General features: G+C 40.4%; 1 protein-coding gene across 1 annotated transcript; it reads left to right on the plus strand.

Annotated features, from left to right (window-relative positions):
• Positions 1–5667: 5667 nt before the first annotated feature.
• Positions 5668–9005, plus strand: egr1.L (early growth response 1 L homeolog; the record flags this gene model as incomplete). The annotated part of the gene is given in 2 exon segments (NM_001090393.1): positions 5668–6106; positions 6647–9005. Coding segments are annotated over 2 exon segments (1494 nt in total). The 3' UTR covers positions 7921–9005.
• Positions 9006–16880: the final 7875 nt, after the last annotated feature.

Genomic DNA, 16880 nt, shown 5'->3' on the forward strand with positions numbered 1-16880 from the left:
ACTCATCAACCCTGTTAGCATGAGGGATGATGGAAGTTGTGTAAAACCTGGAGTTCCTCTCCTCGTCGTTGCGTTGGCTCGTCCAATCAGCGCTCAGCAATAGTGCGTCGCATTAGGATTAATAGTAAAGCAGGAGAAATGTTCAGCCATTTCCGTTAGTGATGAAATTGAATGTATTAAAAGATTCACACCCATGCCCAGATCAAAGTAACCCCCACGTTTTTCCCAAGATCTCCTGCACCGGTTACTTGTGAGTGGGAAAAGCAGAGCTAGTTGGAAAGGCTTCAGAGAAAGAGGGAGGGGGCAGCAGTGAGCAGAGAGAGAGATTCCTAGCATCTTGTATCATCAGGAATTTCCCTTTCACAGCACAATGCAGTCATTTAGCCTCCCACAGTGAATGAGATGAAAGCAAACACAGGTCACAAACACAGAAAGGTGCCAGCTCTGTCCTACCCATCATGATCTCATTATTATTATTATTAGGATTATTGATGCTTTAAGAAGCCATTTGCCTTTTATTTGGCACAGAACATAAGGGTTAGCGCTGGGAAAGTGAGATTGTGTCTTCCCTCCCTTGCTCCCTAATTTGTTACAGAAATCTCTCAAGATCTGCAAATGCTAAACATGTGATGCGCCAGCTGTGGGAAAGCAGCCGGCAGACCTGAATCTGTAGCTGTGATAGATGCTCAGGACTAAAGGGAGGTTTCTTCCTACGTTCTGCGTCTCTCCATTTGCAGCTGGAATACAAGTCCTTGCATTTGCATTCAAAGTGGGTTACAAGAGAAATGTGAGCCTTCCAGGTGTTGTTGTTAAACTAAAACTCTCAGTATTGCAGCACAAAAACTTGTTCAACACCTGCAGGGCCCATCGCTGTGCCAGGGTACAGGATTATGTGCTTTAAAGGGGAGCTCCACAAAAACATAATTTTGGAAAGTAAACTTTGCAATATACATAATTTAAAAAAATATGCAGACTTTTCATGGTTTTTAATGGTTTCTGCCAGTTCCCTAAGCCTACTTTGCTGAGCTGACTGACTACTGTTATTTTGTATCAACAGCCAGCTGTCCTTAGCCTGCATCCTCTAAGCCCCACAATTCCCTGAAAACGTGATTTCAATAAGGATAGGAACATCACAGTGCAATGCATCAGTGGCGGAACTACCGGGGGAGCGAGTGGGCCAGGGCCCGCACCCCCTCAGGGCCCCCCGGCAGCCCGCACTCCACTGAAATGCGGGCCGTACGGAGGGGGTAGGGGCCGGGCTGCGCATCACGCACCAGGGCCCGCCCCCCTCTAGTTACGGTACTGCAATGCATTGTGGGTTATGTAGTTCCTGCATGCTGTCTGTAAGCTGTGGAGAAGGTGTTGCAATTTGTAACATCAGTGTTTAGTCCCTCCTTCCCTGTCAGGATTTCAAATGATGCAGAAAGAGAAGAACTGTTAAAACAACTGGATTTCAGCATAGAAAGTGGCATTTATTCATACTTTTTGAAGAAACACATAACTGTGATGGGTATATTAGGGGTTTCTGTGTTTCGTGGGCCTCTTTATCAAATTTTGGTTTGGAAGCCGGATTTCCCCTTTAAATAACAACAAAATGTATTCAGCGGCCTTACCTGCTGTAATTATCTGTGTCTCTGCTACTGGGAAATGGAAGAACGAAGTGCATATTAGGAATGTGACCTAGTACAGCCACTGCTACTTCTCTATGGAGCTGGATAGCTTGGCTTTAGTAATATTTATTTTTAAACCCTCAGGCTCACTTAGCAACCACTTAGCAACCTCAGATTGGAAACGCATTGCAATAAAAGCACTGAAACCTCAGCGCAGTCCATATGATCATTAACTGAATATGGAATAGCTAAAAAGGTTCGCTGAATTATTCCTTGAAAAGTGATCTATTTATTATAAAAAATTACAGGCAATAATAGATTAAAGGCTTCAGCTCAAAGGGAGGGGGTTTATGGTAGATACAGAGTGCTGCTCTAATGCTTATGTAAGAATGGTTTTAGGGTACAAAAGAGAGGTAATTGCCCTGGATTCTCAGCAGACAAGGGCCCCATGGGAACAAAGGTAAAAAAAGGATGTTCAACCTGAGGCCATCCAGCTGGAGGATTGTATAACCATCTGCATTTCTCTTTAACATAGGAAAACAAGGAAACTATATTGGTTATGTTTTAGTTTAAATACCTGAAGCACATATCTATGTGTTCCCCTGCCAAACGATTAACCGAGCACCACACTGATTATAATGACTGTCAGTTCATACTTTTTATAAGCATGAGCATCCCCAGTTAAAAGGGTGATTTGACCACCTTATGTTTCTCAAGTGCAGGCCTGAAATAACATTAGTGTAAAAATCTATGCAGGTGTCTAGACTCCCACAATACATGAACCCTTACCATTGGGAAATTCTGTATATGCAGGATTGTGCCTATATATATGAACAGCTTCACATTTGGTTGAATTCTTTGCAGCGTTTTTCTTTAAATAAATACTCAAACTGTACAGTAGAGGGGCTTGCTGAAATCTCTGAAATCAGTGATTAGTTTCCATCTTTAAAGGAGAACTAAAGCTTAACTAAAGTAGGCTAGAAATGTTGTATATTATGCCTTGGGTTTCTGTACCAGCCCAAGGCAACCACAGCCCTTTAGCAGGAAAGATCTCTGTCTCCAAAGATGCCCCAGTAGCTCACCATCTTCTTTTCTGATGATTTACTGTACTGAATATATAATTTAAATGTCACCACTGTTTAGTAAATAGTACAGATTATTGGTACATGGCAGCATAGCAACCAGTGCAATTAGCATCAAAATGTTATAAGCAGCCCTGTAGCATCAGCCTTTGTGACAGGGGAATCTTATTTTCTGCTTGATGGTTTATGACCCCCTAAACTTAGCTTCTCAACAGCTGCTCAAAGCACACTGAGCATGTGAGAGTCACAGACACTCCTAACAAAATTCAAGATGGGAAACTTCTGTGGCAGAAGGCCTGGATCATTACTACTATTGCACCTTTAGGCTGGTTCAGTAAGTTCAGTATATAAAATATGACATTTCTAGCCAAATTCATTTTTAGGATTTAGCTCTCATTCGAAAGGGAAAGAGGACTGTCAAATTTTCATGAAACTTTGTGTAGGCTTCAGGTGATATGCAACAGAACCCAAAAGGGAAACAATGTAATTGTCATGTAGCAAAAGTGTAATCTGTCCTCACAATTTCCATGTCTACATGATGGATACCAGTCTGTCCATTCACTGGCTGTCTGTGTTTTAAGTGATCTAACACAGAAATAATTTGTGAAACATGCTGGCAATATGCGAGAGGACTGGTGTGCAGCTAATGCTATATTTGGTTCAGAAGTAAATGCTATTCTGTTGCTCCTTTCACACTTACAATAAATGCTGTGTTAAATGTTATTCAGGTAGGCCCTCTGTTCAGCTGCCAGCCAATGCCTGCCAATACGCCATGGGAAGCAATTCACCTGGTTCCAAAAAAACGGTCAGTTCCAAGCTGCCTCTGTTAAAAGCCTTGCCAGTACTCCTGTAAATATACAGGCCCTCTTTTGTTGCCCCTATATAATGTAGTATGATTTCTCTTTGTGGCATCAGCTCACTGGAAAACAACAATTATTTTTTTTTGTTTTAATTATTTTTATTCTGGCAGCATGGCAAAATAACGAGTAAAAATGTATATTCTTGAAAGTAACATGTTGAAAGTGACCTGAATTCAGAAAACCCATTATCCAGAAGACTCAGAATTACGAGAAGGCCGTCTCCCATAGACACCATTTTATCCAAATAATCCACATTTTTAAAAATGATTTCCTTTTTCTCTGTAATAATAAAACAATCGCTTGTACTTGATCCAAAATAAGATATAACTAATCCTTATTGGAAGCCAAACCAGCCTATTTGGGTTTATTTAATGTTTACATGATTTTGTAGCAGACTTAAGGTATAAAGATACTAATCACAGAAAGATCCATTATCTGGAAAACTTGATCAGGTTTTCCTGATTAGGCGCAATACAATTCTACTGGGTTTATTTAGTGATTTTCATGATGATTTTCTAGTAGACTTAAGGTATGAGAAGCCAAATTATGGAAAGATTTGTTTTCCAGAAAATCCCAGATCCCAAGAATTCTGGATAACAGGCCCATACCAGTCCTTAGTGATGGGCGAATTTTTGTCCCATTTCGCCTCGCCGAAAAATTCAAATTTTCTGTGAAATTTGCAAAACGGGAAAAAATTTGTGTTCTGACACTCTCGTCAATTTTGACGCCGGCGTTAAAGTTAATGGGCGTCCAAATAATGTTGACGCGCGCCAGTTTTGACGCAATCTACTTTTTCCAACGTGAGTCCAAAATTTCTTGACGACGGCGAATTTTCGCTGCAGTGTATTTGCTGGCGGCGAAGCTCTGAAATTGGCAGCGAATTTGTGCCTAGCAAATGTATTTGTCGATCACTACTTGCCACTTATTTCAGTTGTCCAAAAACCTGTCCTGTTGAGCTACTGCAGATTCTGTGAGCTGCTCACATGCACCACACAACTTGTGATACTGAGACACAGCCGAAGGGAATAGCAACTCTTTATCAGGGGGTTTCACTTGCTGCTAGTGAAGTGCAAGCATCAGTGTCTCATTGCAAAATCATGGAAGAACATGAAAGTGTCACATTTAGATGATGTAAGAACAAATTAGATAATAATAAATTAGATAATAATAAATCCCCAGGGAAGTGTACTTTGTAATGTTGTAGCTGTGCAAATGCAACCCCCAATTTTTAGATTACAAATTGCATTTTATTGTACATTTATCAAATGACAAGCCTAGTTTAGCATTCACAGCCCAATGCCTACATGGCCAAATCCCTACGTTTTTTAGGGAGGTGCAGATTTGCTTTTTGGCTTGTACTGAAAATGTAGTAAAATATGACTTTAAAGCCCAAACGGCAGTTGTGACTGTGCAGCTGTGACTGGCAGTGCCATAGGAGGCTGCAGGGTGAGACACAGCATAAGAGACGGATATGTGAGATAGATCTAGATCTATAGTAGCTTTGTGATATAAATTCTTTTATCTATGCAATGTAGCAATTGGGAGCGCACCTGTGTGTGTGAGAGGTTGGCAGTCCATGCACTAGTGCAGCGCTCTCTCTGCAGCCTCCCTGCTCCTGTCTGGGCTCCAGCACCTCATCAGCACTTTTTTCCCTCTATGTGAAACAGAAAGGGAGAGGGAGCTGATCCGGAAAGCCCTTAAAAGGAGCAGGAAGGAACCCCGCCGGAACAGCGACTTACATGGGCATAGCCTTACATGGCCTAAGCTGCCGGGGTTTCCGGAAGGTGGCGGGGGAGGCGGCGCTTGGCCGGGATGCCCGGTGCTTGGGATACACCGCCAGGGTGACCGGTAGAATCCATGGCTGCTTATACACTCCCCGGGTGGCACCCAGCGAGCGGCACCGTTCCCAGTCTGGGCTTCCCTGGTTCCGAAGGGTTTGCACGGGGTTCCATCTCCAGTCTTCCCCCTTCCGAGTCGACGTCACGGATCCTCCAGCTACCCTCCAAATTTGGGCTTCCTGCAGTCCATATATGGCCATGTACGTCACAAAAGGGGAGGAGATTGAAGGCTACGAACGCTTTAAATAGGAGGCGAGCAGTGGCAGCCGCGAGAGATTCCAGCGGGCAGGACTGGGGGAGCCGTGCGGGGGAAGCGATTGCAGAACCGGCGACAACCCCAGCAGCAGCCAGCAAAGCTCTAATCGCAACAACAACAACAACAAAACACTGGTTATTATCAGCACAACATACACAGTGCCCCAAAGCCCACTGTACCGAGGGAAGAGAGCTTGCCTGTCTCCCCTCACCATTCTCCCTAGGGATTCCCGAGAAGCTGATGGCAGTTGCCAAAACGGAGATGCTCGTGTCACCTCTGCAGATCTCTGATCCGTTCAGCTCTTTCCCCCATTCCCCTACTATGGATAACTACCCCAAACTGGAGGAGATGATGCTGCTCAATGCCGGGGGACCTCAGTTCCTGGGCGCCTCAGTCCCTGATGGCAGCGGCTTCAATTCCACGGTGGAGGGAGCTGAGCAATTCGATCACCTAACAGCAGGTAAGCACGTTGCTACCGTCTAATATCAGGGCTGTCCCACCTGCTAGTAAAGGGCTTGCTGGGAGCTGTAGTTCTACCACAAATGAATGGCTGCAAACCAGATTTAGACGTAATTGATAGCAGTGGGATGTAGCCTTCTATGTTGGGAAATGTCATTGCTGTGAGGTTGATAAGTGACAGACATTTGCATGATCAATAGAACATAATCAATGGACTTTGCATTTTGCCTTTGCAAGATCAACTCTCCCTTTGACTAGGGTTCATTCTTTTAAGACATCGGGGGTCCAACCTGGGGCCCTCCAGTAGTTGTTGAATGACAGGTGCATGCTGGGAGCTGTAGCTGGAGGGCATAGCTGATATACTGCTGCTATAGTAGTTTATCATTTCATTGGTAAAATCACCCCCCAGAAGTGCTGTGATGTTGACAAGTGTAGTCTTTATGCATTGCCTATAAACAGATGCATGTCAGCTTCCTGAATAATTCAATGTGCAGCGGGTCTGTTTGTTTACACACTGTAACCTGCTTTTGTTCTCTTGCAGATGCCTTCTCTGAAATGTCACTGAGCAGTGAGAAAGCTTTGGTAGAATCCAGCTATGCCAACCAGACCACCAGATTGCCATCTCTAACATATACTGGTCGGTTCTCCTTGGAACCTGCAACCAACAGCAGTAATACCCTATGGCCAGAGCCTCTCTTCAGCCTTGTCAGTGGACTTGTGGGGATGGCCAATATATCCCCCTCTTCTGCACCTTCATCTTCACCGTCCTCATCCTCCTCTTCATCATCATCACAGAGCCCCCCTCTGAGTTGCTCTGTACAGTCAAATGACAGCAGTCCCATATACTCTGCAGCACCAACATTTCCAAATTCCAGCTCTGAGATCTTTCCTGACCATTCACCTCAGCCCTTCCAAAATGCTTCCATTCCATACCCACCCCCAGCATACCCTGTCTCAAAGACTACCTTTCAGGTGCCAATGATCCCAGACTATCTGTTTCCACAGCAACAGGGAGATGTTAGCCTTGTATCTGCAGATCAGAAACCCTTCCAGGCTATGGAGAGCAGAACCCAACAGCCTTCTCTCACACCCCTGTCTACCATCAAGGCCTATGCAACCCACACTTCCCAGGACCTCAAGACTATCAACAGTACATATCAATCTCAGATCATCAAGCCAAGCAGAATGAGGAAATACCCAAACCGCCCCAGTAAGACACCTCCTCATGAGAGGCCATATGGTTGCCCAGTTGAGTCCTGTGACAGGAGGTTCTCTAGATCTGATGAACTGACCAGACACATCCGGATCCACACTGGGCAGAAGCCCTTCCAGTGCCGCATATGCATGAGGAATTTTAGCAGAAGTGACCACTTAACCACTCACATCCGCACACACACAGGGGAGAAGCCGTTTGCCTGCGACATTTGTGGCAGAAAGTTTGCCAGAAGTGATGAGAGGAAGAGGCACACTAAAATTCACTTGAGGCAAAAGGACAAAAAAGCAGATAAAGCAACACCTGTCTCAGTTGCTTCTCCTGTGTCCTCATACTCTCCATCGGCGTCAACATCTTACCCCTCTCCAGTGCCAACTTCTTATTCGTCACCCGTTTCTTCATCTTACCCATCTCCAGTTCACAGTTCCTTCCCATCTCCCACCACAGCAGTGACATACCCCTCAGTTACCTCCACCTTCCAGACCCATGGGATCACCAGCTTTCCCTCTTCTATAATGACAAATGCCTTCAGTTCGCCTATGTCCTCAGCACTTTCTGATATGTCATTAACATATTCCCCAAGGACAATTGAGATTTGCTAAGACTTTAATAAGACTGATGGGGGGGAGAAAAAAATACAAATGAACAGGCGCAATCTGAAGACTTCCAAAGCATGGTCTCAGAATGGGTATTATTGATGACCAATTGACTTTACCAAGCAAGGCCATTATAAACTGCTAAGCTTCGAATGCCTAAGAAACTGCCATTTTTATTTTACATCCTTTTAAAAAAAAAAACAGACTTTATTTGCATGGTTAATTGAAATAATTTCAACATGATCCTTTCAAAGATCAACTTTTATTTGCATAAAGGGATTTTTACTCTATACATAATGTATATTGTACATGTGCAAGTTTTTTTTTCCGTTTTCTTTCTTTTTTTTAATTTTGGTACTCTTGATGTGAAAATTTTGTTCTCCTTGCATATTCATATGGTATTATTTGAAATGAATAGGACTCTGTTTGTAAATGGTATCTAGTGATTATGCTACCATGAGTTCTTAAGAACAGCACTTATGTATTTGAGCATGCGTAAGAGTAATGTTACGTTTTAAGTTCTACTTTTTTTGTATTCTTTTTCTTTTGTAAATATCATCAGATGGTACTCTCACATGTCAGTTGTTTTATTTTCAAGTCTCAGTAACTTGGTGCCTTTTTTGTGAAGCCTTGCTGATGTCTCGACACGTGTATCTGCGTGACCTGATGCGTTGCATCTAGCCTTAAGGTAAAAGGGATTTCTTTAAAGAATGTATAAGACCTTTAAAATAAAAAATTTAAAAAAACACAGAAAAAAAGATACAGAGCGGAAAATTGACAGCTTGAAGCACAGCTTCGTTTCTGTAGAATGTAAGCAAAAACTCAAAGTCTATTTTTGTAACTGAAATGTAAATTTATAAATATATATTCAAAGAGTTGGAATGTTGTAGTTACCTACTGAGTAGGCATGGATTTTGTATGTTATAAACATGCAGCTCATTATTTTGTGGTCCTTATTTTTACTTTGTAATTGTGTTGGTTTAAACAAAGTGACTGTTTGGCTTACAACACATTTGAATGCGCTTTACTGCCAATGGGATATTTGGTGTACAACATATCCTTCAGAAAAATAAAATATATAAAATATTTTATTTCATTGGTTCCTCTCTTTATTGTGTGTCTTTCAAATGCTTTATTGAGGGCTGCTGGTTTTATATCCCAGTGAAGTTCCCTGATATGTTCTGCTCCATAAAATGTTAATAATGGCCTGAAATATGGGACATGGCTTGTGCACAGTACAGTTCCATAGTCTGTTATTACCCACAATTCACTCACCTACACCATATAAACAGGATCCCAATTTATTATCATCCTCATTAGTAATTTATATAGTGCCAGCAAGTTATGCAACTCTTTACAATAACGTATAACAAAGATGTCTCTTACAAAACAAAAAAGGTGTGCAGATAATAATAGAATCAGAGGGTCCTGCTCACAAGACCTTACAATTACATAGAAACATAGTAGATGAGGTTGAAAAGAAACAAGAACGAAGTATAATCTTTGTTTTCTAATTCAACCCTAACTGCTAGTAAATATAAGTTAATTTATTAAATAACCAGTGGATCAGATAAGCCTTCAGATCAGACTTTCTCAAACTTCCAAGGAGTGGCCCAGCAATCCCATTTACACCAGTTGTGTTTAATGGTTGGAAACACGTAGGCTATTTCATCGCAGGAGCTGCTAAACTGCCTTTGAAGGGGACAAAATAAATATACATACACGTAAGGAGCAGCTTCTGACCCTCATAAAAGATACCCATGGCAATTTTAGAACTATATATACAATTTAAAACACAGTGTTGTGTAAAAGCAGGGCAATTTTTGCTTATATATATCAAATATCTAATAGTGCTGCAATAGATACATTGATATGTCATTAATAGGTATAACTATAATTTACCTCTAGATATTTTGAGCTAGTGCTCAGTGATACTATACTTCAGCCTTCTTTCATACAGTGTCTTTTTGGGGGAAAACTGGGTTTAGCAGTCACAGTTGTTAATATATATTCGTATGGTGCTTAGAGGGGTTAATGTGCTTTTGGTATTTTAAAGCTGTACATAGTTGTCCTGCAGCACCTTGTATAATGAGTGCTGTCCCCCAACCTTATCCCACACCCCTCACTTTTTTTTGTTCTTTACCCCTGGAATTGCTAAAACGTTGATCAAGAGCTATATCTCTATATTCACTCAAGATTAAAACCAGAAAGCTGCAACAGGCGACACTGACGGATTCTGAACTTACATATACAACACAGCTCAAAGTGCTGAATATAATTAATATAACCTAGTCACAATACAATTATGGTCTTTAAACATGTATGGGATAAAACACAATTTTTGCTTGTTGCCTCCTGAATATTTCCCATTTCCTTTATAAACTAATGGCAATTTGCAACAACCGTAGTTTTTTTACACAGCATAATAAATATGCACCTTAATTTACTGTTACACAGTTGCTTCAGAAATACCACTATAACTTATATAAATAAAGTGCCATTGGGGCAGCCATTCAAGTTGGATAGGGGAAAAAGAAACATAGATATATATACAATAGCTGATAATCTGTCACAGCAAGATAAACAGGGGTCAAATGCAATAGCTCTCTACAGAACTAAAGAATTAACACATGCAACCTAGCATGTATGTGTACCCTTGGTTTGTGTGTGAGTACGGTGCCTCAAATGAGCCAGAAAGAATTGAGTGCTTAAAATGGCATTTTTTTCTATATGGGATTATCCAATGGCACATCTTACTAGAAAAGTTTTTTCATTTAAATAAAACAACGTTTTAAATAAGCACTGTTTTCTGTGGCTTTTTATATACACCCCCTTGACATTTAGGGATATTGTTTCCCTTTAAATACATTGAGACTTAGGATTTGCAAGTGATTTCTGCAATGTATTTATAGCTATATCTATTTGGCTTTACCCAGGATTGTACTGAGTGGCAAGTGTAGTTATAGATAATTGACACAATTGTCCCTCAGGGGTGTACCTAGACAATTATTGTGCAACAATTTAAGAGGCCTAGGGCTGCCTCTTCCCACTGGTTTATGTGACCCATTAACATGCCAAAAATGCCAGTGACTGTCCCTCTCTATCATCAAATTTGCAGTCCTCACAGAATACCGGCATTTGGTGTAAACCACTGCAGCGAGATTAAACCCTGCACCCATCTTTCATCAGATCCCTTCTATTATAACAGTGCCATTTAACAAGCAGGGGTCTGTCTTCAATTCCCTGCACCCTGTAGTTTACCATTTGGAACCTTTCTTCCAGCACTTCCCAGCTCATCACTCTCAGGTCCCCCCAGTAATTTTAGTTAATCAGCGTTCCACAAAGAAGCAGAAATTACACTGTTTATAAATGTGACCGTACTACTAGGCACAGGGCCTAATTAAATATATAAGGCTCCAGTGCGGCAGTGACTGATAAGCATTGTTATATTTATGAAAAATATCTTATTTCCAAAGTTTAAGATTTTGCTGTGGGGCCCTGTAACTTCTAGTTACGTCAGTGCCTAGGAATGTCAAATTAAAGTGGATGGGACCTTTAAACAGTCCCATGTTTACTGTGGAACAATCCTTGGTAAATCTTGTTTCTTTAAGGGTAGGGTAGGGTAGGCATTATAGCATAAAGGATACTTATCAGTGGTGTGTAGAAAAAGAAAAAAAAGATATGTTTGTTGTCATGTCATTGTTAACTAACCAGTTTACTCGCTCTCCCTATAGTTATTCCAGTTCAAGCATTTGGCTTTCTCATATACATGTCTGTGTTAAAAAAAACAAAGCAGACACTGACCTTTAAAGCAATGGATTTCTTGCTTTCTTGGCATGTTATGCTAAAAATGTAAATAATTTCTCTGTGAAAATGTTGATAAATTGTGCATTAATGGAGATAATTTACATATTTTTTCATTATGATTTTATGCTTTATTGTCCTTGCATTAATGCGCAAATTTTTGTACCTTTAAGTGTGAATTGCCATTTGAGCTGCTTCAGGCAAAGTAGATTCTCCTATACGTAGAATGCTTCAGCATATAAAACATTATGGCTGCTTCAAATCTTAAGTTTAATATCAAACATGAAGTAAAGTCATTGTCTGTTCTAATACTTACTGTATATAAAAAATAATAATGATCTGCCCTACTTATCATATATTTGCATGGATGTTTTATCAAATCTAGCAGCAATTTATTATGCATAAATATCCATATTCTGCAACATAAACCGAAATTCAAAAAGAATCTTATTTATTTTTTAAAATAATATGCCATTGTACCATTACAGCATACCCTCTGAAGCTGCATGGTACTTGTTGGGGTCTAGTGATTTTCCTAAGGAATTAAGCGGTTTATATAAGATAATACAGGTATACAGGTACCCCATTATCCAGAAACATGATAACCTGAAGATCATCTCTCGTAAATCCATTGTAAGTAAATAATTCTAACTTTAAAAACTGATTTCCCTTTGCTATGTAATAATAAAACAATAGCTGTATGAATTCATACTGGTGGTAAAACAGTTTTATTGGGTTTATTTCGTGTTTCAATGATTTTTAAGCAGACTTATGCTATCAATATCCAAATTACAGAAAGATCCCTTATGCAGAAAACCCCAAGTCCCGAGCATTCCAGATAATAGATCCTGTACCTGTACTAATGTACTTCAGAAAAATTCAAAATAAAAAAATCATAACACAAGAATATAATTTTAAGTAGCATTCAATTATATATTAAACAGTTTCAGTAATAATAAAGTTATCTGTAATTGCTATTGAAAGCAATGTTTGTCTGTCTCTTGCTTACTGCATACACAGCTAGTCCTGTACACGTTCCACTAATATAATGTAGCAGCCAAGACTCCATTTTCAAGCAATGCCTTGCACACTACTGTGATGAACACACCTGTATAGAAGGAGAATCACAGACACGTGTAAGGCATGATGAAGCACTTTTTTTCTTTTCTTTTTTTGTTGTTTTCATTTTACTTTGTTTTGGTTTTCTTACTTTTATCTCATTCAGGGAGCTGCTTGTTTGAAGAAAGATTACTTACAGAAGATACTTGCTAAGCAGAGCATGGTTGTCGAAGGGTAGTTTTTGAAAAGGGTAGACCTAATTCACACTCAGTAGAAGCAATATCTACTAACATTTGTATGTATAAGGGGCTCAGAAGTCTTATAGCATTCAGGGATATCCATAGCTGAGGATTTATTCATAATAGAGCTAAAGCCGGAGTCATACAAATACAATGACTATTTGTAAAGAAATTTAAGAAGAAAAAGCAACCTTGTGGGCAGCAACCAGAAGCATTGCATTGAAGCTGCTTGAAACACAGTTAATTGCAACAAATATATTTCTAGTGTGAGCAGGCATTCACAATTGCTAAAAGAGGACCCATAAAGCATTTCACATGCTAGTATTTTTTTATGTTTCAAATAACATTATCAGATCTGAATAGCAAACGTATTTGCCCTCTCCAAGGTGCTGACATTCTACCCCCCACCACCACCACAGTCCATTTATGATTAAATACACTTGCACCTTTCCTGATGGATACAGCAAACAACAAAAGAACTTCAAATCTGTTGCTGTTTTTAGTGTTAGCTTTAGCATAGTGCACTTTTTATGTTATTTGTATCCACACAGTAGAGACAGCAACCCACAATGCAATCGCAATGAATAAAAACAGACCCTAAATCCAGACATACAGAGAATGAATAAAGTATTTTCTTTAAGAGGACTTACCATCAATGGCTAGGTTTGGGGAGTGTAGGAAATGTACTGTAGTTGGCTGCAATCACAATCAAAAACCTACAGTTAATTCCATAAGAATAAGAGTAAGGGTTCACGGGTAACACTGAGCATTTTACAGTACCATCAATGCCCGATTCTGAGGGCATAATTAGCCTCATGGTGGGAGATAGCGCAAAGGTGTCTCCCTACTCCAATCTTCTGTGCTAAAGTAGTTAGTTATATAGAAATTATTACTAAAAAAGTGTAAAAAACATTTTTTACTGCCTTGTTTTGTGACAAAAAGTTTCATGATTTCCCCCCCCCATGCAAATTAGGATTCGGTTTGGCTGAATTAGAATCCTGCTGAAAAAGACAGAATCCAAAACTGAATCTTGAATTCGGTGCATCCCTAATGTTTACCCAATTAGCCCAAGCTCTTTGGTGTGTACATCTTAGTGTAAGAAGATTTTGGCCATGCTTGGGTAATTATGCTGCTGCCTGCCCTAAGCGATAATCCCCAGGTTCTGTATATCTAACCTCCTGAACCATGGTATTAAACCCTAAGTATTCTCAAACTTTTAAGGCCACATTGATTGTTTCAAGCTATCCTCCTCGGGCAAAATGGGATCAGCTAGAAGTGGGGGCATTCTGCACAACTGGGCTTTAATTCAAATATAAAATCATTGTTCTTTGCTTCATCAATTCAGCCCAGAGCCACTTATCTAGTGTTTACTAAACTAATTTGTTACTATGACTAATTAACCTAGAATGTCTAATGCTCAATTTCATATGATGTACTTGCAGAAGATCACAAGAGGTCACCAGTCCAGACATTCAAGGGCATACGTTTTCTGCAGTGACATAACAGTTGGAGGTACAAAAACAAGATACAGGAATTATTTAGTCAAAGCCCCATTACCTGCAAGTTCTCAGATGAGCTCCACAGGTTTGTCCTATGTAGCAGGTTAATAAATTGTCAAAAGGAAACACACCTGGACCATGTCAGTGGCTGCATCATATTTACTGATCCGGTGGTTATAAGTCACCATAGGAGATAATTCCAAATACTTTTCTATTGTATCTGTCAAGCTAAAAAGTTTGACTTACACTATATAAATTATTTAAATCTGGTATCCTTCCGTTTTGGAATTACAGAGTCACAGTAAGCAGGCAGGTGACATTTTGTGGACACTGTTATTAAGGCAAGCTTTTCATCTTGTATATACACCATAATTGGACACCTAATACCCATGCCCATGCACTGGAAACACAATTAGATGGAGAGGAAAGAGGGGGAATTTGAGGAGGGCAGTGACATCTAGAAAGTGCTGAATAGAAGGTGAAAGTAATTGTCTGCCCCACCTCTTTGCCTAAGGCATAGAGATGGTTAAGGCAATATATGATTGATAGCTGAGAGTTTTATATACCGTCATAATGGGTATGGATGTGTTGATAATAAAAGATTTTGGTTTCATGATTAGTTTGAAAAGGGCTTTTACTATACAACTTTTTATGTGTGAGTGACAGGTCCCCTTTAAAGTTGCATAGTTGGTGAATCATCACAACTAAAGGAGTGTGACACATCCCAGGGAACCCCAGCCAGTAGAAATGCACACAAAACAAATGCAGTAAGAAGCAAAACAAGTGAATAACTTTCTAAATGAAAACTTCTGAATAAGAACATATATCTCTGCAGTGCTTTGTTTGCAGAGACAATAAATACATACAAGGCTTTCTACTATCTGACAAAGCCAAGTCAGCAAGCTTACACTTCTACTGAACCATTGCTGGCCCTTCCACAGGCTAAATCAAGCACACAATACTGCATTCCAACTGCACCTTGAGATCTCTGCTTCTATCAAATGCTCTAGTATTGTACAGGTGGGGAAACAGAAATAGCTCCAACAATAACCACAACATTAGAGCAAGGGCAGAATTTCTCCCATACAGGTACGGATAGATTTACAGGTACGTTTTTTTATTTGCCTGCAAGACATTATTTCCAAGCACTTGCATGGGAGAGTATTTAAATGGTCCCCGGGTGTAGCTGGAATTCTGCCTCCTCATACAGGCAGTGGGACAAATTGGTCAAATAGCGAAAAGCTGTTTAATTATATAGTTTTTTATAATGGGGATATATTTTGTCCACTTCTGATGTGAGTTTAGAGGCCTCAGAATTATCTGGTGATTATCTATAGTTTGGAAAGTGGGATTAAACATTGCTGAGGACACTGGGCATTTATTCTTGTGTGTAATGCACCACACTGACCCAATCCAATGTTTTTGTGTTGTTAGATGCTCTAGCAATTCACAGAAATCTTCAGAACCTTTTGAAAGCTAAGAAAGCGCTAACATTGACACTGGACATTTGGCTCAGATAAATAAATGTATTTTGTAATGCAGCTCAGTGTATTGTTGGTGGTTTGACCCTCTTTATATGTATTCATAGACACGCAGAATAGATTCAGCGTTAGCTGAGGTTGAGTTATTGGGTAAGGGAAGGGTCTAGGCCAAGAAATCTGATTTACTGAAGTTCAGAGAGTGGAGGGAAGTTCCTAAACATGAATGGAGGTCACAAAATTCCAGGCCCCCAACTTGAGATCTGTGGAAGCAGATTAGTGCACAGTAAAGTTGCAGGGAATTGCTTTTGGCTTCATTGTTGCCTCCCCTGCCAATATTACTATGAATATTCTTGGACAAAATAAAATCAATGGATATAAATAATTTTTTATATAGTCAGAGGCTTGATTTTTTAAAATAGCATTTAATGTCACCTTTCTGCTTGTCTTTCATTACAAACAGTGTCGGACTGGCCCGGCGGGACACCGGGAAAAAAGCCGGTGGGCCCCGACCCTTAATGGGCCCCTGCAGGACCAGACCCCTCTCCCCTCTCCATCTGCACATGTGCGTGGCACCATTCACTCAGGAGCACTGAGCAGCGCCTTCACCCAAGTGATGCCGAGCGGCAGCTTCATGAGTGCACGCTCGGCGCATAACAGTAAGGGGGAGTCCAAATCAGTCATCTGATCTGAAACCAATTGAGCATGCATTTCACTTGTTGAAGACAAAACTTTGGACAGAAATGCCCACAAAGAAACAGCAACTGAAAACCGCTGCAGTAAAGGCCTGGCAGAGCATTAAAAAGGAGGAAACCCAGAATCTGGTGATGTCCATGAGTTCAAGACTTCAGGCTGTCATTGCCAGCAAAGGGTTTTCAACCAAGTAT

The sequence above is a fragment of the Xenopus laevis genome, chromosome 3L (assembly GCF_017654675.1).
Source record: "Xenopus laevis strain J_2021 chromosome 3L, Xenopus_laevis_v10.1, whole genome shotgun sequence".
Taxonomy (NCBI): domain Eukaryota; kingdom Metazoa; phylum Chordata; class Amphibia; order Anura; family Pipidae; genus Xenopus; species Xenopus laevis.